The 21308-nt window shown below is 39.6% G+C and overlaps 1 protein-coding gene across 9 annotated transcripts in view; it reads left to right on the top strand.

Annotated features, from left to right (window-relative positions):
• Positions 1 to 21308, top strand: part of Dync2h1 (dynein cytoplasmic 2 heavy chain 1) — a 220582-nt gene that overhangs the window by 25668 nt on the left and 173606 nt on the right. For 7 of the 9 annotated variants that reach the window (XR_003376945.1, XM_026779266.1, XM_026779267.1 and 4 more), the window contains exons 18-30: positions 236 to 363; positions 3246 to 3361; positions 3996 to 4123; positions 6070 to 6219; positions 7086 to 7291; positions 8377 to 8532; positions 8623 to 8737; positions 9473 to 9643; positions 11557 to 11939; positions 13475 to 13607; positions 13705 to 13822; positions 19386 to 19498; positions 21115 to 21234. Coding sequence is in view for 8 of the 9 variants with exons in the window: in XM_026779266.1 (XP_026635067.1) it covers positions 236 to 363; positions 3246 to 3361; positions 3996 to 4123; positions 6070 to 6219; positions 7086 to 7291; positions 8377 to 8532; positions 8623 to 8737; positions 9473 to 9643; positions 11557 to 11939; positions 13475 to 13607; positions 13705 to 13822; positions 19386 to 19498; positions 21115 to 21234 (2037 nt within the window). In the remaining variant the exon portion in view is untranslated. Of the gene's footprint in view, positions 1 to 235; positions 364 to 3245; positions 3362 to 3995; positions 4124 to 6069; positions 6220 to 7085; positions 7292 to 8376; positions 8533 to 8622; positions 8738 to 9472; positions 9644 to 11556; positions 11940 to 13474; positions 13609 to 13704; positions 13823 to 19385; positions 19499 to 21114; positions 21235 to 21308 lie in introns of those variants that run through there. The other 2 variants (XM_026779270.1, XM_026779271.1) reach the window with 2 other exon arrangements.

The raw sequence follows: 21308 nt of genomic DNA, 5'->3' as shown, positions 1-21308 counted from the left end.
TTGGCCAGTTCCTTGGCTGCGCTTGCACTGTAAATGCCTGCATGCTAGATTTCTAGGCTCACACTTGTAGATCTGTAAGTTGTACTTTGTAGGAGTGATTTTGGACTTGGATTATATATATATTAATCTGAGAAGAGATTCTAAAACAGTTTTTTTTCCTCACTTTGTTGGTCCTACTCTTTCAGTATGAGTGTATGGGTTCCCTTTGATTAATACAGTTTCCTTCTTTAAGTAGGAATGGGTTGTAATTGGACAAGTTGACATGGAAGCTCTGGTGGAAAAGCACCTTTTGACTGTGCATGATTGGGAGAGGAATTTTAAAGCACTGAAGATAAAAGGGAAGGAAGTTGAGCGGCTCCCCAGGTATGAGAAGCTGAGATGCTTCTGTGGCACTAGTTGTGACGTGGCCCTGCTGGGAACGCGGTGCCAATCTCTGAGGGGGATTTCCTCAGGATTAGTCCAGCTTTGTGAGACTGCATGCCTTTGCTACCTGAAATTTTACCTGCTGAAGCTACTTGGACAGTGAATTCCATGTCACCTAGGAAAGATAGCATCCAGAACTCTTATTAACTTACTTTTCCTTTTAGTAAACGTTTGGTGAGTACTGATACCACAAAGAACTTTACATAAATACGGGCAAGAAGAAGAGATTCCTGAGCTCATGGTGCTTACTTTGGTAGTGAGTGCACAGCGTATGTTTGGTGAAGAGGTCATGCCCATTGAGGGCTTAGTGAATTTGTTCTGGAGTTAGGTGGCTCAACAGTTGCATGACTTTGACATGAATTCAATATGAATCTCAGTTTCTTCTACTTTTAAAAAATACTTGCAAGGAAAGTAATACTTTTAAGGATTATATACAGTAATTTGCATATATGTTACTGGCACAGATTATATTTTCAAATGTTGTTAATAGTTTTTAACTGTTAATACTGAATGGAATATATTCTGTGTTAGATATTGAGCTGATTATAGGGGCTCAGAAGGTATTCACCCCCTGTCCCGATTTGGTACAAAGTCAGGGAAGTTTCATTAGGATATTAGCAAGCCTGAGATTTTGAGGTATAGAAATAGTTACCTATCACATCTGTCTACCTGCCTACTTATCTATTTTTCTTTATGACACAGAGGACTGAACCCAGCACCTTGTCTATGCTAGGCAATTGCTCTATCCCTGAACTACACCCCACGTTTGCATTAAATTGTCCAACCTATCTTGGAAGTTAGCAGTCTTCCTGCCTTGTGCTCTTGAGTACTGGAGACTATAAGCATGTGTCACCAATACCATTATTTAATATACTTAGCTTGTTTCTATGTTTTTACAGCTGATACCTTGATAATGCATTGGTATATGGCTTAAACATTTTTTTTGGATTGGGTGTGGTCATATATCTACAATTGGAAAGGGGAGGTGAAGGAGGATAAAGACTTCAAGGCTGTTTTAGCTACTGAGGGAATGCAAAGCTAGCCTGGCTATGTGAAGCTGAAAAGAAAAGAATATTTTTATTTTTTAATTTTTTTTTTAATTTTTGAGGTTATAATTCTCCCCCTCCAGTTTTCCCATATACCCCTGTTGCTGTCTTTGAAATTCATGGCCTCCTTTTTTCCTTGAATTGTGATTGGTTTGTGTGTATATCCCTGCTATGTGAGTACAACCGTCTCTTGAACTGTGCTTGGTTTGTGTGTATATTCCTGCTATGTGAGGACAACCGTCTCTTGAATTGTGATTGGTTTGTGTGTATATTCCTGCTATGTGAGGACAACCGTCTCAGTCATCTAATATTACTGTGTGTCTGTTTTCAGTGCCGACTATTTGGTGTTAGATAACAACTGGTGCGCTCTTCTCTGGGAAGTCTGTTTCTCTTGCTCCCCAGGTTCCTTAGTTGCCTGTAGTTCTTTGTGTAGGATTGAAGCCTTGTGTGCTTTCCCTGTCCACTTTGGCATGTCTATTGCTATTGTTCTTATTCAGCTCAAATTTGGGCAGCCATCTTGGTGAGACTTAGCTTCTGACATTGCTAGGAGATGCAGACTCAGAAGAACTCCTGACTCTCTGGCTCTTACAGTCTCCCCACTCCCCCTCTTCCTCAACAACCCCTGAGCTTAGGTGTGGGAGTGTGTTGTAGATGCATCCACTGGGACTGGGTTCCACAGCTCTGTGTTTTGATTGGTTATGTGTAGTTGTCTTCTTCTGTTGCAAAGGGAAGGGTTCCTTGATGAGATGTGAGGATTACATTTATCTGTGGGTGTAAGGACAAATGTTTAGAATGTAGCTAGGGATTACGCTGACTTAGTAAAGTGGCAGTTGAGTGTTCTCTTCCAGGATCTGTGTTAGGAGAAATTCTAAAGGTAGGCCATGGTGACACATGCTCCTAATCACAGCAGTGCAGGGAGAGATGGGAGTGCTCCTTGTCTCACATTCTGAATGCAGAGTTCTTGAGACAAATAGATCTTTCCTAAAATTATGACTGAAATGCTCTTCATAAGATTTTTTTTTTTTTTTTGAGATGGCATAGCCCAGGCTGGCCTTGAACTCTGTTTGTAGCAAGGATGACGACAGACTTGTAGTCCTCTCCCTCCACTCTCTAAGTGCTGGTACAGGAGTGTCACTGCGCCAGCTTCCTTTGAATCATAATACTCTCACCAACTTTCCTAAAAGTTTTCTTTGTCTACAAATTGAAGACTAATTTAAAATTAACTGTTTTTTCCCTTTTTGTCAATTTTGTAGTTATAAAACAGCTTTGTTGGCTTTATTTTTTTAATAATCTGTATTCATTCCATATTCTATTTTTTACCCTTATTTATATGTTGGCTATAAAATAATTACTTTATAAATATAAAACAAATATATACTGAAACAATTAGAACTTGTAAATATTTAAATATATTCTATTGCTGGTATTTAACCATTTATAATTTTTAAAAATGGATATATTTCATGATTGAAAATTAGTACTTTAAGCCTGGTTCTGTGACATATGCATATATCCCCAGCACTCAGGAGTCTGAGGCAGGAGGTTTGTGAGTTTGAGGTCAGACTGGGAGATCTTGTCAAGCAAACAAGCAAAAACTTCAGTGAATGAAACTGGTAAACAAAGAACATCGGTGCTAAGTGGACTTACTGACTAGGAACCTAGGTTATGTAGAGAAGGACGTTTTGAATTAAATCTATTATGTCATGCTTTGATGCCTTTGTTGAAGTGTGCTCTAACTTCTGATAACCCGAGGACCCTGTGTCTGTTGGCCCCCAGTGCTGTCAAGGTGGACTGTCTCAGCATCAACTGCAGCCCCGTGAAGACTGTGATCGATGACCTCATCCAGAAGCTATTCGATCTGCTGGTCCTTTCTCTGAAGAAGTCCATCCAGAGTAAAGCCCTGTGCATCACTTTGTGTGTTTAGAGCCGTAGTTTCTATAGTTACAATATAGGACTCTCAATTACTGGTTAAAACTGAGCTAGGATGTCTTCTTAAATAAAATTTCCTCAAAATGATAATTTTAAGAAAGTAGGAAAATTCTCATTTGTCTTTTAAACGTATAAAAATCTCAGACAGTTTTATTAGTGGAAGTCTAGATAGTACTAATTTGTATGTAGTTGAGAATGATTATATTTCCGACATAATATTTGTTCTTATTTCTCTAAATGGTAACTTGAAGCATTTTAGCATTATTTAGAAGACTGGAATTGTTTCAGATTGTTAGTAAATATAACTAGGAAGGAATACATTTTAGGTTTGTTTTTGTCAAAATTTTCATTAATTTCTTTTTAGATGTATACAGTGCTTTAGCTGTATGTGCCCCATTTGTGCCTGTTGCCCATGGAGACCAGGAACTGGAGTATGGAGGTTGTGAGCCTCCATGTGGGTGCTAGGAGCTGAACCTTGCTTCTAACTGAGACTGTGGCATACTATATGTAGTGGCTGCTTTGGGGCCCTTGATTTAGCAGTCATGTAACCAGAACTGAGCATTTTGTTTGGTAACAATGATGTGTCATCCCTTTCAGCGCATATATATGAAATTGATACTTTCATCACTGAGGCTATGAAGATCTTAACAATAATACCTCAGTCTGTGGAAGAAATAGGGGATACAAATTTACAGTATAGTAACCTGCAGGATCGGAGGCCAGAGGTGAGAATAAAAAGCAATTATTGTCATCCTTACTTTATAGAGATGTGTAAATTAGGTATTTTATGTGGTAGTTAGACCTGTGTAATTTCAGCATAGTGAAGAGGTCTGTGTGATGTCATCTAACTGGCAGCTCAGGGTTAGACTAGTGGTGAAATGACATAGTATCAGTAGCTTTTGCATTAATCCCAGAGGTTTTACAGCCTTGTTGCGATCTCATGGATTAGAATAATAGTAGAGTAAGCAATCTTGTCTTCAGAATTGGAATCTTATTGTGTAGAATATGATGTTAGAACAGAGATTGAAGAGACACACAAGAGAGAGCTCACAGTTAAAGATGGGAGGTGAGATTGGTAAAAGCAGAATCCAGAAGGAGCAAGGCAGCATTTGCAGGGCATTTAACTTCTTTTTTTTTTTTTTTTGAATATACTGTTTGTTTAAATTTTTTAATTTATTTATTTATTAAAGATTTCTGTCTCTTCCCCGCCACCGCCTCCCATTTCCCTCCCCCTTCCCGCAATTAAGTCCCCTCCCCTCCTCAGCCCGAAGAGCAATCAGGGTTCCCTTTTGCAGGGCATTTAAATGATTAAAGTTTTGTTCAGAACAAGAAGGAAGACGACTCTGAATTGTTTAGATACTTGGGAAAAGGTGAAGAGGTCACCTTGGTGAATGCTGTCAGTCTTTCTTCAGTATACTGTACCTTAGTTCCCGTGTCCATGCAGCCACTAGTACGCAGGCCTTTGTCCTGTCTAGTCCTGGGCTCTGATCGTGAAGGACATTGAACTTGGCCAAGGACTTCTTTTACCTCTGTGGAAATGATCGTATTGTTTCTGTTCCTGAGTCTATTTATGTGCTTGTTTGGCTGATCTTGGTTGTCAGCATGCCACACTTGGGAGGAGGGAACCTCAAGAAACACTTCCATAAGATTGTCCCATGGACTTATGGGTCATTGTCCTGATTGCTAATTGAGCAGGAAGGCCCAGCCCACTGTGGAAGGTACATCCCTAGGCAGGCGGCCTGGGCAGTTTTGGACAAGAGAGTCAGTAAGCAGCCTTCTCTGTGGGCTTGGCTTAGATTTCTGCCTTAAGTGCCCGGCTTGACTTCCCTAGGCAATGGGCTGTCTATGGAAATGTTAGATGAAATAAACTCTTCCTCCCCGAGTTGTTTTGGTCATCGTGTTTAGCCACAGCAAGAGAAAGCAAACAGACAACACTGTATGACCTTTACAGGTTCGCATTTGCTAAACTGTCTGCAACTTTGGAGTGAGACCTAGCTTAATTATGGGGTGTAATTAACGTAATGCTCTTGAATTCAGTTGGCAAGTATTTTCCTGAGAATTTTTATGTCTATGTTCATAAAATTAGTTTGTATGTTTCTATTTCTCTTATGTGTTTATCTGGTTTTGGTCACAGGCAAACCTGTAGTTATTTATTTGTTTGTTTATTAGGCATAGATAGTTTTTTTTTTTTTTTTTTTTTTTTTTTGGTTTTTCAAGACAGGATTTCTCTGTGGTTTTGGAGCCTGTCCTGGAACTAGCTCTTGTAGACCAGGCTGGTCTCGAACTCCCAGAGATCCGTCTGCCTCTGCCTCCCGAGTGCTGGGATTAAAGGCGTGCACCACCACCGCCCGGCACATAGATAGTTTCTTATTGTCCACAGTAAACTTGAGTTTATTATGTAGTGGAGTATATGACCTTAAATTTCTGGTTCTTTCGTCTTTGCCTCCCAATTATTATTTTTCATTCCTTTTGACTTCTGGCATTATAGTGTGTTTGTTAATTTAGTAATAAGCATCAGAATCCTTATAGCTGGGACTTTAACAAATTATTTAAAAGCAAAAACCTTTTAAAATTTTATTTCATTTTAAAATAAAAAACCGTGAAATAAGAATCAAAGTAATGAAATCTTGAGGGACTGATAAAATGATCCATTGCTTCTCTTGACCCTCAGATTTTGCCCTTGTTTCAAGAAGCTGAAGACAAAAACAGGCTGTTACGAACTGTGGCAGGCGGCGGGGTGGAAACAGTTAGCAGTCTGAGAGCCAAGTGGGACAAATTCGAGCTGATGATGGAAAGCCACCAACTTATGATTAAAGATCAGGTGGGAGCCGGCTGTTCTCAGAGTGTGCCTGCATGTATTGAGTGTCGTCTGGCTTCAGGAGTTCAGTGCTGCTGCTGGGACTGACCTCCGTCAGTTCTTATTATAATGTTTCCAAGATTTCTCTAAATGACAATTTCACAGGAGTGTCTTTTTGGTAGCATTTCTCTGCAAGCTAAAATGATGCCTCTTTGTCTGGTCTTTTGTCCGAGGCCCACACTAGCTGAATTAAATTTCGGCCATCTCCCCATGTTGTCTAGGGTGTTTTACTGTCCACTTGCTCTTTAGTGGGAAGAGGAAGGAGGAGACAGCGCCATCTGAGTTGTAGGCACAGCCGAGGCTGCACACACCTGTCTGCTCCATATCTGAGTAGTCTTCGCTCACAGCTGCAGACGACCGAGAAACAGCCTCTCTAGTTAAGAGTGTGCACACAGGAAGAACAGCAGCTTGTGTGTATCTGTGTGCCTGGTGCTCCTGGAGGGCCAAAGAGGATGCTTGATCCACAGGAACTGAAGTTACAGATGATTGTGAGCCACTGTGTGAGTGTAGGGAATCCCAGGTTCTCAGGAAGAGCAGCCATTCCTCCAGCCAATCCTGAACTGTTTTTAATATGGGGTCACTTTTTTTGATAATTGTAGGCATACTGTGAACTCCTAGAATTGTTTAGTGTTTATAGTTGACACTTATTTATCATTACTGTAAATTTATATTCTGATTTTTGTTACTAGATTATTTTATTATAATGGACTTGACAAGATAAAAAAACAATCATTCAGTGTTGACATTTCTCTAAGTTTTAAAAAAATGCTGAAAGTGAAATGTGGAAACTGAGATATTCTTCTGTGCTGAGTCCTTGGATCTGCTTCCAGATTGAGGTCATGAAAGGAAATGTGAAGTCCCGCCTGCAGACCTACCACCTAGAGCTGGAGAAGTTCCGAGCGCGCTGGGACCAGCTGAAACCTGGGGATGAGCTCATTGAAGCCGGCCGGCCCAACACCCTGGGGCAGAGCGCGAAAGCCATAAAGGAGAAAAAGCTGGAGTTCGATGATCTCGAAGCCATAAGAAAAAAGCTAGTGTAAGTTATTTTTATTTCGTTTTGTTTGTAATTCATGATGCTTATTTTGAAAAAACATTTTATGCCTTTGTACTTGGCTTCCTAGCTGTAATTATAGCTCTTTAGTACCTTTCTTCGTAAATTTCAGAAAGTTTAAGACTACAAACAACCTGTTAAACCATTGCATTCTTAGAAGCTGTGATTGAACTCTATAAGGAATTAAGATAAATTCAAAAAAGGACTTGTGAGATGTTAGAACATTAAATTAGCTTACATATTAAATTCAGAGGCTCTAATATTGTTTTGATACCATTCTATTTAAAAATGGAATATTTAATTTTAAGAATACTGCTAATGCCTCTTTCCAAAATGAACCTGGGTGTTGGGGAGAGGAGCCCTTTTACAAGCATGGGGATTGAATCTTCAACCTCCTACAGAGTTGGGCATGGCCTGTGTAGCTCTAGCTCCAGTGCTCGAAGCACAGACAGCGATCATGCTTGGGCTGACTGACTGGCCAGCAGCTTATCCACGAGACACTGGGAGTCTCACAGGTTCAGTGAGAGAACATTTCTCAGAAGAACAGAGATGGTAGGAGAGGATGTCTGACATACCGCTCTGGTACACACACACACACACACACACACACACACACACACACACACACACACACTCCAGTCAAAGAATTCATAAGACAAGTAGGAAATATGTTGCTGACTCATCTTAACGGTCACAGCAAGTGCTGATTTGTGCATATGCCTATGTTGGTGAATGCAGCCCTGGGATGAGTAAGTAGACTTTAATCACACATGGTAGTATACTTACTAGATTAAGGGGGTTCTTATATTCAACTGAGAAGATATTTTATAAGATGAGTCTATAAATGTATAAAGCAAACATTTACATACAATTATAAACATAAAAAATCTCCACATGTATTCTTTTTACACGATAGCTTTGACAAAGGACCCATAGCATGAGTGAAGTGAAATTCTCACGTGAAGTAGGCACTTGTCCTTGTGTATTTCAGCCACAGAATGTGGCTAAGTAAATTACTATCTGACAGGTTTTTTTTGTATAATTCAGTATTTTGATATTTATTTCTATAGTGATGACTGCCATCATTTTGGACTAGAGGAGCCCAACTTCTCTCTGGCGTATAGCATCTCTAAGGATATTGAGAGCTGTGCACAAATCTGGGCTCTTTATGAGGAGTTCCAGCAAGGTCTCCAGGAAATGGCCAATGAAGATTGGATTTCTTACCGGTTTGATTCCTAAGCAATATTTATGTTCTTATACTTTGCTCATTTTTGGAGGAAGTGTGAATTTTAGTATGTGTTCATGCTCTTTTACAGGACTAAGACCTATCTGTTTGAGGAATTTTTGATGAACTGGCATGACAGATTGAGGAAAGTTGCAGAACATTCAGTCATGACAGTAAAATTGCAGTCAGAAGTTGACAGATATAAAGTAAGGTTGTTTTCTTTACTTGATACTTGAAAATGATATTTGGAGCCATTGTTTATCTTTTTATTATTTACTGTTTGAACCATAATTTATTTTTCAATTAAATTTTCCCATTATATGAACAAAGGGAAAAATACGTAAATTATAAAAATTATATAGTTCTGCTATTAGCTGGAAAGCAATGTAACTATGGAATATTATTTATTTATTTGTTTGTTTGTTTGTTTATTTATTTAAAGAGATAGGGTTTCTCTGTGTAGTCCTAGCTGTCCTGGAACTTATTCTGTAGACCAGACTGGCTTCAAACTTGGAGATCAGCCTGCCTCTGTGTGCTAAGTGCTGGAATTAAAGGTGTGTGATGTTTTTGCATCAATAGGAATTATGTATACATAGGGCTTTTTTGCAGTAGTGGGGATTAAGTCTAGGGTCAGACAAATGCTGTACCAACTGAGCTATATCCCCGTAGGATTTGTATTTGCTCTTAGAGCGTTTATGTGTCTCAGAAAGCAGGGGTATATTCTCTCATGTTTTAAAATTTATTAAACTACAAATATAATATGCATTTGTTTACAGTAATGTTTAATAGCAAACTTTATATAATTCTATATAAGATTTTGATTGCAAGATTATTAAATAATTATTAAAATTACTTATGAAATTGCATTGATATGTGTGAATAACTTTGTGGATTTTGCACATGAGCATAGGTATAAGTCTTCTCTTTCTCTTTTCTGATAGATTATAATTCCTATCTTGAAATATGTGAGAGGGGAGCACCTTTCTCCAGACCACTGGCTTGACCTTTTCCGTCTGCTTGGCCTTCCTCGAGGGACCAGTTTGGAGAAATTACTGTTTGGTGACCTGCTCCGAGTTGCTGATACAATTGTGGAGAAAGCCTCAGACCTTAAAGTGAGGCTTGGACTCTGCTAGTCCTTTTTATTTAGCATCTGTTCTTCCTACAAAGCAGTAACTGTGTGTGTTGTTCCATTATTCATGGTTGGTAGTGTATTGTTCTGTTGGGACCTGCTAGATGAGGTTATAGAAACCCTAGTAGTGGCCCCTGCTTGCAGAAGGGAAAATGTGCACTATTAATACTTCGTTAGTGAAGGAAGTCAGCCGCATGAAAAATGCTAGCAGAGAAGAGTCATTTGACATTCAGTGTGCTCACGTCACATGACGTACTGTGGGCAGTAGCTAGAGGACAGGAGGCCCTGCAGGTTAACTAGTAACCGCCTGGTTACCAACCTGGCAGGAAAATGTCTCAAGGAAAACTAGACTGCACTTGTTGGGAAATATTCTGTCACACTGTGAACCCTGAGTTTGCATTTGCATTAATTAAATAAAATTAACCTTGGGTCAGGAGGGTGACTTAGCACCTAGTGGACAGAAAGTAATCATAGAGCTTCAGAGGACATCTGGGAGAGATAGAGAGACACACTGGAGGGAGGGGTTTTGAGTGGTGACGATTTTTTTGTTTTGGTGGAGCAGAAGGGCGTGTGTGTGTGTGTGTGTGTGTGTGTGTGTGTGTGTGTGTGTGTGTGTGTTTTGGGAGATGCCAGCAAGGAGAGAAGATTAGTTAGTTGCTACTCAGTCTCTCTGAGCTCACAGGTTTTCACCCCAACCTTTGAATCTTGAGTCTTATTTATAAATAGAATGGTAGAGATTTAGTTAAAACTATGCCTGCAGGTACGGAATTTCCACCAGTTTGTGGCCTGAGCAGCCAGGCTGCTGCAGGAGAAGCAGGCTGGTAACTGGAGTTGCAATTGCTGTCTGGGATAGCAATAGATTATGGTGCAGTTCCTGTGCCTAAGATAAATGACACAAAGATCATCAGGAGCTGTATGCTGTGTTTTGTCCACTAGTGATAAAATAGGGTGATTTGATGCTTTATTATTTTATCTCCTATAAAAATGTAAGTCATTATCTTTGTTACTAATCCTAGATCATGCCATTAATCTGTGAGGTTGTGACAAGATTCCTGCACAGGGGAGCCACATCTGATGGAAAGAGTTTACAGGAAATTTTCCATAATGTTCTGGTTGTTCTAGGTTACCAAATTTTGGCCATTTCTTCTGTCAACTTTCAGTTGTGGATGCATGATTTTTTTCCTTGTTTTATTTTTTAGTTGCATGTTCCTTGTGTTCTAAGTGTGTGTTATGTGTGTGTACCCGTGCGCATGCATGTGGAGTCAAGAGGCTGGTGCCAGGTGTCTTTCCACCTATACTGTGAGGCAGGGTCACTTGTTGAATGTGGAACTTACCAGTGGATCAGCTGGATCCTCCTGTCTCTACAAACTGGTGCTAGTGTTACAGATGTGTGCTGCTGTGCCTGACCTTTATGTGGAAGCTGGGTATCCAGACTTGGCATTTTATCTGCTAAGCCCTAGTCCCCCTCTTCAGACTTGAACAACAAAAGGCAGGAGTTTGTATATATTTGATCATTTGAGCATGAATGCTTAACATCTAATATGTGTGATACAGTATTCAGTTATTTTCTAGGATTATACGTAAAATGTATCTAACTTTTTCCCAATGGTAAAATCCATATAATATTTTTTATAAGACTGTATATGTGTGTGTATACATATATGCGTATATGCTTGTTTTTGTTGGAGCACAGATTGAGACGTATAATACAATCTTAGCTGGCCTTAAACTGTGCTGCTGAAGAGGACATGGAATTCCTTGATACTCTTGTCTCCATCTCCTGAGGGCTAGGATTATAGGCGTGGACCACTATACCCCACTATAGTATATTTCTTATCATTTATTTATGGGATAATTAATTTTAAAATAACAAGTATTTATCTTTCTTGTTAATAGGATTTAAATAGTCGGGCACAAGGGGAAGTTACCATCAGAGAAGCTTTGCGTGAACTTGATCTATGGGGAGTGGGAGCAGTGTTCTCCCTGATTGATTATGAAGACAGCCAGAATCGAACTATCAAACTGATTAAAGACTGGAAAGACATCGTGAACCAGGTTGGAGATAACAGATGCCTTCTTCAGTCCTTAAAAGATTCTCCATATTACAAAGGATTTGAAGATAAAGTATCAATTTGGGAACGAAAACTTGCACAGTTAGATGAGTACCTGCAGAATTTAAATCATATTCAGAGGAAATGGGTGTACTTGGAGCCCATTTTTGGCCGTGGAGCTTTGCCTAAAGAACAGTCACGCTTCAACAAAGTTGATGAAGATTTTAGGTCAGTACAGCTACATAGACGTAGGCATGTGGCGGCATTCCTCACGCTGTGAAGTACTCACATCCACGGGTCCTGGGTATGCCCTGTAGTCAGCCTTCTGCAGTGCTGTTTCCTCTTCTGAAGCACTTTGGCCTGCTCTGTGTCTTTGCCATCCTTCATTTATGTACTAAGTTGTTGTGGGAGCTGCGGGCTGTGTTCCTGCCTCCCTGCTCCTGGTCGCCTGGCTAGCTTATGCTCTGAAATAACAACACACAAACTGTATTCTTTTAAACACTTCTTGGCCCACTAGCTCTAGCCTCTAACTGGCTAATTCTCATACTTTGACTAACCCATTTCTAATAATATGTGTAGCATCAGTCTTACTGGGAAAGATTCAGCATGTCTGACCTGGCAGCTTGCTTCATGGCGTCTGCCCGGGAGAGGGGAGCATGGCCTCTGAGCTCACTTCCTTTTCCTCCCAGCATTCTGTTCTGTTTACTCCACCCACCTATGTTTTAACCTATGAGGGCCAAGCAGTTTCTTTACTTTTTAACCAATGACCTTCCTCTATCACTAAGTGGTGCTCCCCTATTTCCTGCGCGACAGGAAGCCTCCCTGAGGGCGAGGAAGGCCTCTGTCATCTTCACAAGTGGTAGAATCATTTCTTTTTGTTTGCTGAGATCTTAGGTACAGGGACAGCTGATGCTTCTCTTCTGAGCTTTAACACTCGTCACCATCCTCAGGCCTCAGGTGAACCTGGTCCTCCACCTTACCCCTGGCACTGTTCACTGGTGTTCACCCCGCCTCAGCAAGTTCTGCCACCTGCTGTTGCCTGCAAGACACACAGGCAGATTGTTGTCTTTCATTTTGTCCATCCCAAGTTAGTTATTAAGTCTGTGTTCTCATCTCTATTTCTCACGTAGGTGCTGCATTAGCCTTCCAACTTGTTCTTCTTGACGTTTTTCGTATGGTAGCAAGAATAATCATTTAAAATGAAGTTTCCTTGTTTTAATTTTTTTTAATGTAATTAAACTTTTGTAACATTGCACTAAGGAGAAAGCATATGTGTCCCTTGCCATCTCTCTGGCCTCTACTCCAGGGTCTTAGGTCCATGTAGTTGTTTCCCAGGACCTCAGTCATAAACTCTTCTGTTGTTTATTCATCATGCATATCTCAGCTTGGGTCACTTCCCCAAAGAAGGCTTAAGTCAGAGGTTTCCTAATAGTCACTGTGCCAACACTTTGCACCTTTTCTTTGTGGTGTTTATTATACCTAAGTATTTTAAGGCATTGCTTAATGCCCTTCTCTGTTACTGGGCCATTAGTTCTAGGACATAGAACTTAATATTTATTGAATGAATGACTGAATGAATGCATGAAGAAGAAGATTTGTAATATTTGATGAAAAATTGCAATGACATTAATTTTCACATGGTTTATTAGAAGCATGATAAGTTATTATTAATTATAAATGTTGTTCTTAATTTGAAACATGAAAATTCTTTCACTTAAGGCAGAAATCTTAACATAAATGTGAAACTAATTTTTATCTTGTAGATCAATAATGCTGGACATCAAGAAAGACAATCGAGTCACCACACTGACCACTCATGCAGGAATCCGAAATGCTCTGCTCACAATCCTCGATCAGCTTCAAAGATGTCAGAAATCCTTAAATGAATTTTTGGAGGCATGTCTGCTTATTTTAAGCTTTAATAAACTGTGACATATTCAATATCTTAATCATTGAAAAGAGAAAAACCTTTTTTTCTTTTCTTTTTCATTAGGAAAAACGGTCAGCATTCCCAAGATTTTATTTTATTGGAGATGATGACTTGTTAGAAATCCTGGGCCAGTCCACTAACCCGTCAGTGATCCAGTCCCATCTGAAGAAGCTGTTTGCTGGTAGGGACTAACATTCTGTCAACAATTACTGAGTTGTAACTGTCTTTCAGGCATAATATTATGCCCTTCACTAAGCACAGTTCATACCCCCACCTTTCAGCCATTGGTGCAGCTAGTAAGTTAGTAAGCACAATATGTGCTGTGTGATGGTTCTGTCATGAATGTACATGCAGTGCAATAACCATGTCTGTGAGGACATGCACCTCACTTGGGGATATCATGAACAAAATGATGAAATTGAAAGTTACGTGTGTTAATTAGAAGAAAGGTCACTAGGCAGAGGGCAGAGGTTGTGCAAAGCCTGAAAGTAGAGGAGAAGGTGGAGGTTGAGGTGCTGGGGATGAAAGACCATGGAGCTGAAATTCTCAGTGAACTGCTGTTGTCCACAGAGAGACTTGAAAGGCATTTAAAGCTGAGAGTGATTTGTACAGTGGCACTTATACAATCTTAGTATAATAGGAATTGGAACGAACATGTTGAAAACTTAGTGTGTTTTGTTTTCCTGAATTTGAATCACTTTGGCTCCAATGGTACTTTTTTTTTTTTTTTTTTGGTTTTTCGAGACAGGGTTTCTCTGTGGCTTTGGAGCCTGTCCTGGCACTAGCTCTGTAAGACCAGGCTGGTCTCGAACTCACAGAGATCCGCCTGCCTCTGCCTCCCAAGTACTTTTGGAAGTCAATAAGCTTCTTTAGGGAGTAATGACTGACTTTTTTCAGGTATACTATTTGGAATAGAGCTGTATTTTCAAATTAACTTTAAAAAGTAATTGCTTTTTTTTTTTTTAAAAAAACCCATTTACCATTTTCATTTATAGTCAGATCTGCAAACAACAGCCTATGTGCCTAGGCTATCTTACTATCATTTTTTAAAAAAGTTTTTTTTTTATCAGACCTACAACTGCTAAAGAAATAGAAACAGTCATCAAAAGTCTCCTGACCAAAAAAGCCCAGGACCAGATGGTTTCAGTTCAAAATTCTACAAGAGTTTCAAAGAAGAATTAATACCAAATACTCCTCAAATTGTTCCACACAATTGAAACAGAAGGAACATTGCCAAACTCTTTTTATGAGGGTACAAATACCCTGATAACAAACCACATAAAGACATTTCTAAGAAAGAGAATTATAGACCAATCTCACTCATGAACATTGATGCAAAACTTCTAAGTAAAATACTGGCAAATCGAATCCAAGAACGTATCAGAACCATCATCCACCATGATCAAGTTGACTTCATCCCAGAGATGCAGGGATGGTTCAAAATATGAAAATCTGTCAACTTAATCCACCATATAAACAAACTGGAAAAAAACTTCACATGATCATCTCATTAGATGCAAAAAAAACTTACAACGGAATACAGCATCCCTTCATGATAAAGGTCTTGGAGAGAGCAGGGATACAAGGAACACACGTAAACATAATAAAGACAATATACAGCAAGCCAACAGCCAACATCAAACTAAATGGAGAGAAACTCCTAGCAATTCCACTGAAATCAGGAACAAGACTAGGTTGTCGACTCTCTCTATATCTATCCAATATAGTTCTTGAGGTCCTAGCTAAGACACCAAAAAGATATCACCGGGCTACAAATCAGAAAAGAAGTCAAACTCTCACTATTTGCTGAAGATATGATAGTTTACATGAGCAACCCCAAAAATTCTACCAAGGAACTTTTACAATTCATAAACACCTTTCAGTAATGGGGCAAGATAGAAGAGACTCTTTTTTTTTTTTTTTTTTTTTTTTTGGTTTTTCGAGACAGGGTTTCTCTGTGACTTTGGAGCCTGTCCTGGAACTAGCTCTGTAGAGCAGGCTGGTCTCGAACTCACAGAGATCCGCCAGCCTCTGCCTCCCGAGTGCTGGGATTAAAGGTGTGCGCCACCACCGCCCGGCCTTAGAAGAGACTCTTTTTTGAGTTAAAAAAAGTTAGTATCCCTCCTTTACACAGATGATAAAAGGGCTGAGAAAGAAATCAGAGAAACATCACCCTTCACAATAATCACAAATAGCATAAAATAACTAGGAGTAATTATAACCAAACAAGTGGAAGACTTGTATGACAAGAACTTTAAATCTTTGAAGAAATTGAAGAAGACATCAGAAAGTGGAAAGATCTCCCATGCTCTTGGGTAGGTAGAATTAACATAGTTAAAATTGCCGGAAGCAAAGACCTGTATTTTGAGATCTGTATTTTGTTTACGCCATATTAAGTTCACAAGTAAGATACTCACCTTTGCAGGGCAAGTTCCAGACCTAGGACCTTAGCCTAGTGAGACCTGCAGGCCCCAGGCTTTTAGAAAGCATTAGCATTTCCTTTGTTAGTCAACAATCACAGACACTCAGTATTTACTTATCAGCTAGGGATGCCTCCAGGTCTGAATTCCAGCAGACTTGACAGCTCTTCCCTTCCCACAACGTCCAATTGCTCTATAACAGCCTCTGAGGCAGCTTGATCAGAAAAACTGCCTTGCTGTCATTCTTCATGTCCCTTGCCCCTCCATTCCTCTCCCCTAGGTTTATCAGGGACCATCATTTGTATTCCACTGGCCCGGATAAAAAATGGCAATCTTACCAAAAGCAATCTACAGATTCCCAACAAAGTTCTTCACAGACTTTGAAAGAACAGTACTCAACTTCATCTGGAAAAGTAAAAACCCCAGAATAGCCAAAACAATCCCGTACAATAAAATAACTTCTGGAGGCACCGCAATCCCTGACTTCAAACTTTACTACAGAGCTACAGTACTGAAAACAGCCTGGTATTGGGATAAAAGCAGACAAGAAGACCAATGGAACCAAATCGAAGACCCGGGTATTAATCCACACACCTTCGAACACCTGATTTTTGACAAAGGAGCAAAAAATATCAAATGGAAAAAAGAAAGCTTATTTAACAAATGGTGCTGGCATAACTGGATATCAAAATGTAAAATAATGAAAATAGATCCATACCTATCACCATGCACCAAACTCAAGTCCAAATGGATCAAAGACCTCAACATAAAGCCAGCCGCACTGAACCTCAGAGAAGAGAAAGTGGGAAGTACACTTGAATGCATTGTCACAGGAGACCACTTCCTAAATATAACCCCAGTAGCCCAGACACTGAGAGAAACAGCTAATAAATGGGACCTCCTGAAACTGAAAAGCTTCTGTAAAGCAAAGGACACTGTCAACAAGACAAAACCCCAGCCTACAGAATGGGAAAAGATCTTCACCAACCCCACATCAGACAGAGGTCTGATCTCCAAAATATACAAACAACTCAAGAAGTTGGTCATCTAAAGAACAAATAATCCAATAAAAAAAAATGGAGTACAGACCTAAACAGAGGAATCTAAAATGGCTGAAAGACACTTAAGGAAATGCTCAACATCCTTAGTCATCAGAGAAATACAAATCAAAACAACTCTGAGATTCCATCTTACACCTGTAAGAATGGCCAAGATCAAAAACACTTGATGACAACTTATGTTGGAGAGGTTGTGGGGTAAAGGGAACACTCCTGCATTGCTGGTGGGAGTGCAAGCTGGTACAGCCCCCTTTAGATATCAGTATGGCAATTTCTTAGAAAGTTAGGAAACAACCTTCCTCAAGACCCAGCAATACAGTTTTGGGTATATATCCAAGGGATGCTCAACTGTTCCACCGGAACCTGTGCTCAACTATGTTCATAGCAGCTTTGTTTGTCATAGCCAGAACCTGCAAACAGCCTAAATGCCCCTTGACTGAAGAATGAATAAGGAAAATGTGGTATATTTACACAATAGAGTGCTACACAGTAGAAAAAAAATCGCATCTTAAAATTTGCAGGTGAATGGATGGAGCTAGAAAACATCATACTGAGTGAGATAACCCAGACCCAGAAAGACAATTATCATATTTACTCACTCATAGGTGGTTTTTAAACATAAGGCAAAGAAAACCAGCCTACAAATCACAATCCCAGAGAACCTAGACAACAATGAGGACCGTAAGAGAGATATACATGAATCTAATCTACATGGGAAATAGAAAAAGACAAGATCTCGTGAGTAAATTGGGAGCATGGGGACCATGGAAGGAGAGTGTTGAAGGCGGGGGGGCGGGGAGAGGAAGAGAGGGGAGCAGAGAAAAATGTAGAGCTCAATGAAAATCAATAAATAAAATCCAAACCAAAAAAAAAAAAAGAAAAAAATAATGTTTTATTGAAACATAGTCATCCATGTTAGCTTTCCATATTGGTTATAGTTGCTTTTGTGTTCTGAATTCTGACTTGTTATTGATAGAGAACCTGGCCCATGGAACCTCAGATACTCTACATTCTTTTTTATGATACAGTTTCCAGTGCTTGTGAACCTGAAACTGTAGGCATGTCTCTCTGTACTCACTATACTTGTGTAACCACCACTTTAAGATACACAACCTTTCCATAAGCCCAGAGAATTCCCTCATGTTATCAGTCTTCTTCCCATTCCACTGCCCAGACAGTTACTGATCTCATTTGTACAGACCAGTTTCTGACATTTCAAGGACTTTGTGCAGTAAAATCATCTCTCTGTCTCCCCGCAACCTTTAGGATGATATTCATATGGGTGATGCATTAGATAAAAGCCAGAAAAAGGTTCAGGTCCTGGAACCTTGCTGCACAGTTGGTGATGTGTACCTTAGGTGCTCATTTAATAGGTAGCATTTTTGGTTTAGAATAATGATTATGCCATACCTAGGGCTGCTGAACACAATATAGTTGGGCTTATGCCACAGGTTAGCCGCTGTCATGGTGATGTCTTCTTTATCTACTTTCTCAGTGGCTTTGGAGTTGTTTCTATTTTGTCTGGTCACCTCGTGACCTGTTGGTTATGTCCCATTACTTGACATAACTAAAGCTATTTCCTGATAATGAATTTATCTATTTACTGTTTGCACTTTTGGATTATTTCAGTTTTGGGTTAAGATAATTAAAACTATTGCGAACTTTCATATATTTTTTAATATATATATTTTAAAAAGTATCTAAACATTTAGTTAAGGTAAATGTTTATTTAGGCTTTGTGTGAAACTTCCTTGTCATAGTCCAAAGAGATTGTGATGTTCTAGTCCACTGCCAAGAATGTATGAGAGTTAAGTGTCCTGATGGATTACTATGTGCTTGTTGATTAGAATGCCTGTTCTTCCTGGAAAATGATGAAATTTAATGGTTAAACATACATGCAAGATACCATCAGTAAATGTTGTTATGGTTAGATGTTAATACAATATTTAAAATTAGTAATGAGAATACCCAATGAAAGTATTTTTCCTTACTCTCCTTCATTAATACATTTAATACAAGGGCTGCTACTATATATGTTATGTCACATACATTATAATCCTCTTGTATCTGAGTATATAGTATATGTGGGGTGTGGGTGTATATAGCAATGCATCATTACCCTTTAATTCTTTGTCATTACATTGCTGCTTTCAATTAAGTTTTTGTGTGTGTGGTGCGGGGGGTGTAATCCAGAGCCCTGTGCTTGATGGGATAGCGCCGTTCGCCCAACTGCGCCCTGAGCCCAAGTGTTGCTTTTGTGTTGTAGGCATTAACAGTGTGTGCTTTGATGAGGAGTCCAAACATATAACTGCAATGAAGTCGCTAGAAGGAGAAGTTGTGCCTTTTAAAAACAAAGTTCTCCTGTCAAATAATGTGGAGGTGAGCAGCCCTAGTTCATGAAGTGAGCCATATGAAATTTATATCTATTAATTGAGTCTTCAAAATATTTCGCCTTATGAGCTCCCAAAAGTTGTGGTATTAAAAAGAATGGATATTTACTTTTTGAAATACAGCATGTAATTCTATAAAGAATTTTAGTTCTGGAATAAAAAGTACTAAAAGTACTTGCATCTGAATCTTTGTGTCAGCTCTGTACAAAGGAAATGGGAATCTTAACTCTTGTTGCAAAGACATTCTTTTGAAAGTTAAGTGGAATACATGGCTTTAAATGCACTAGTCAGTTTGTGAAACATTAAGTCTTAGGGCTTTTTATTTTTATTTTTTTTTATGAGTTTTGTGAGATGATTTGGGTAAACAAGTTGACAGGAGCAGTAGGTTGTATCACTTTGATTTGTAATCTTCAGGCTCAGACTCACTCCTGGTTAGGCCTCAACATCCTATTTTATTTCAAGCATTTCAATCAGGTGACTGAAAGCACTGACATTTGCCAAGTAGCTGACATTGTTGGTTATGAGTTTTGTGTTTTTCTTTCCCTCAGTTGGCAGAGTGGAGGGAGGGAGGAGCTTAGGATCTAAGATAGGGACTAGATCAGTGAGGCAGTACAGTGGAAGTCAAGGTTCCGGGAACTTTTGTGATTAGCAGAAGAACATCTCTGTGGCCTACAATGAGAGATTCCCGTTTTGCATACAGGGTCTTATGAAGCTTTAGCTTGCCTGGTCCTCATGTACACCACGTTGGATTCAAGTCATCCCCCTGCCTCACACTCTTGAGCAAACTACAACACCAAGCTTCAGGTTTTCAGCTTTTAGCTTTGGTGGCTTTGTACTGTGTTCAGTACTGGCAAGTGCTTACAGATGAGTAAAAACTGGAGCTTAGAGCAAACTTAGGAAAGGATGAAGAGCTATAGCTGTAGTTCTCGTGCATATATTTTGTATATGCAAACTATTAAGTAGTGATTGGTAGTGTTATTTTTCATAGGTATTGTTATTTAGCTGTGTGTGTGTGTAATGTAGTGGGCTCTGTGCATGCTAGGCATGCTTCTGTCACCGAGTTCCACACTTGCTAGCTTGCAGTTCATCATGTTACCCATAATCAAGTGAACAGATAAAGGTACTATTGGGACATTGAAGCAAAATCAGCTTAAAAGGCAGTCTGATGCCTCCCCCCCTCCGGAGTATGTTCACCCTAATGAATCCCTCCTTTAGTATCTTTAATGAGGAGCCCCTTCTGTGGCTGAACTTTCCTGATCTCTAGAATACCAAGAGACTCAGCTAGCTGTTTGCCCAGGACTTTATAGGTTTGTCATAATAATGAATTGACAGGGTTCCTTTGGGCATAGGTTTTTATATCAGACCAGTCAGTGGTACTCAGTACTGACCCCCAGTGTGAGTGTTCACACTCAACACTGTCTTGAGGTAAAAAGAAACAACAACAAAACTGTTTTTCTCAAACTATTTAAATAATAACGATACAGCACAGTGCATCTGCGGAGTGTGGGCTCTAAGAATTCACATCCCGTCTTAGCTGAAGGAGTGTGGCTAGGCAGAGACTGTATTTTTTTCATGACTCATACTGTTTTCTCTGTTCACTATCAGGCATGGTTGAATGATTTGGCTTTGGAAATGAAGCAAACTTTGAAACAGTTGTTGAAAGAATGTGTTACTGCTGGGAGGAGTTCACAGGGGGCCATCGACCCGTCTCTGTTCCCTTCCCAGGTGAGGGGACTCTGCTGGGGTATGGTAGGCACGGGCCAGCTGCTTCAGATAACTTGAATTTATATCCTTTGTCT

Source organism: Microtus ochrogaster, chromosome 5 (genome assembly GCF_000317375.1).
Source record: "Microtus ochrogaster isolate Prairie Vole_2 chromosome 5, MicOch1.0, whole genome shotgun sequence".
In the NCBI taxonomy this organism is placed as follows: domain Eukaryota; kingdom Metazoa; phylum Chordata; class Mammalia; order Rodentia; family Cricetidae; genus Microtus; species Microtus ochrogaster.
The sequence above is the reverse complement of the archived record's forward strand: the minus strand, read 5'-3'. Positions and strand labels throughout refer to the sequence as shown.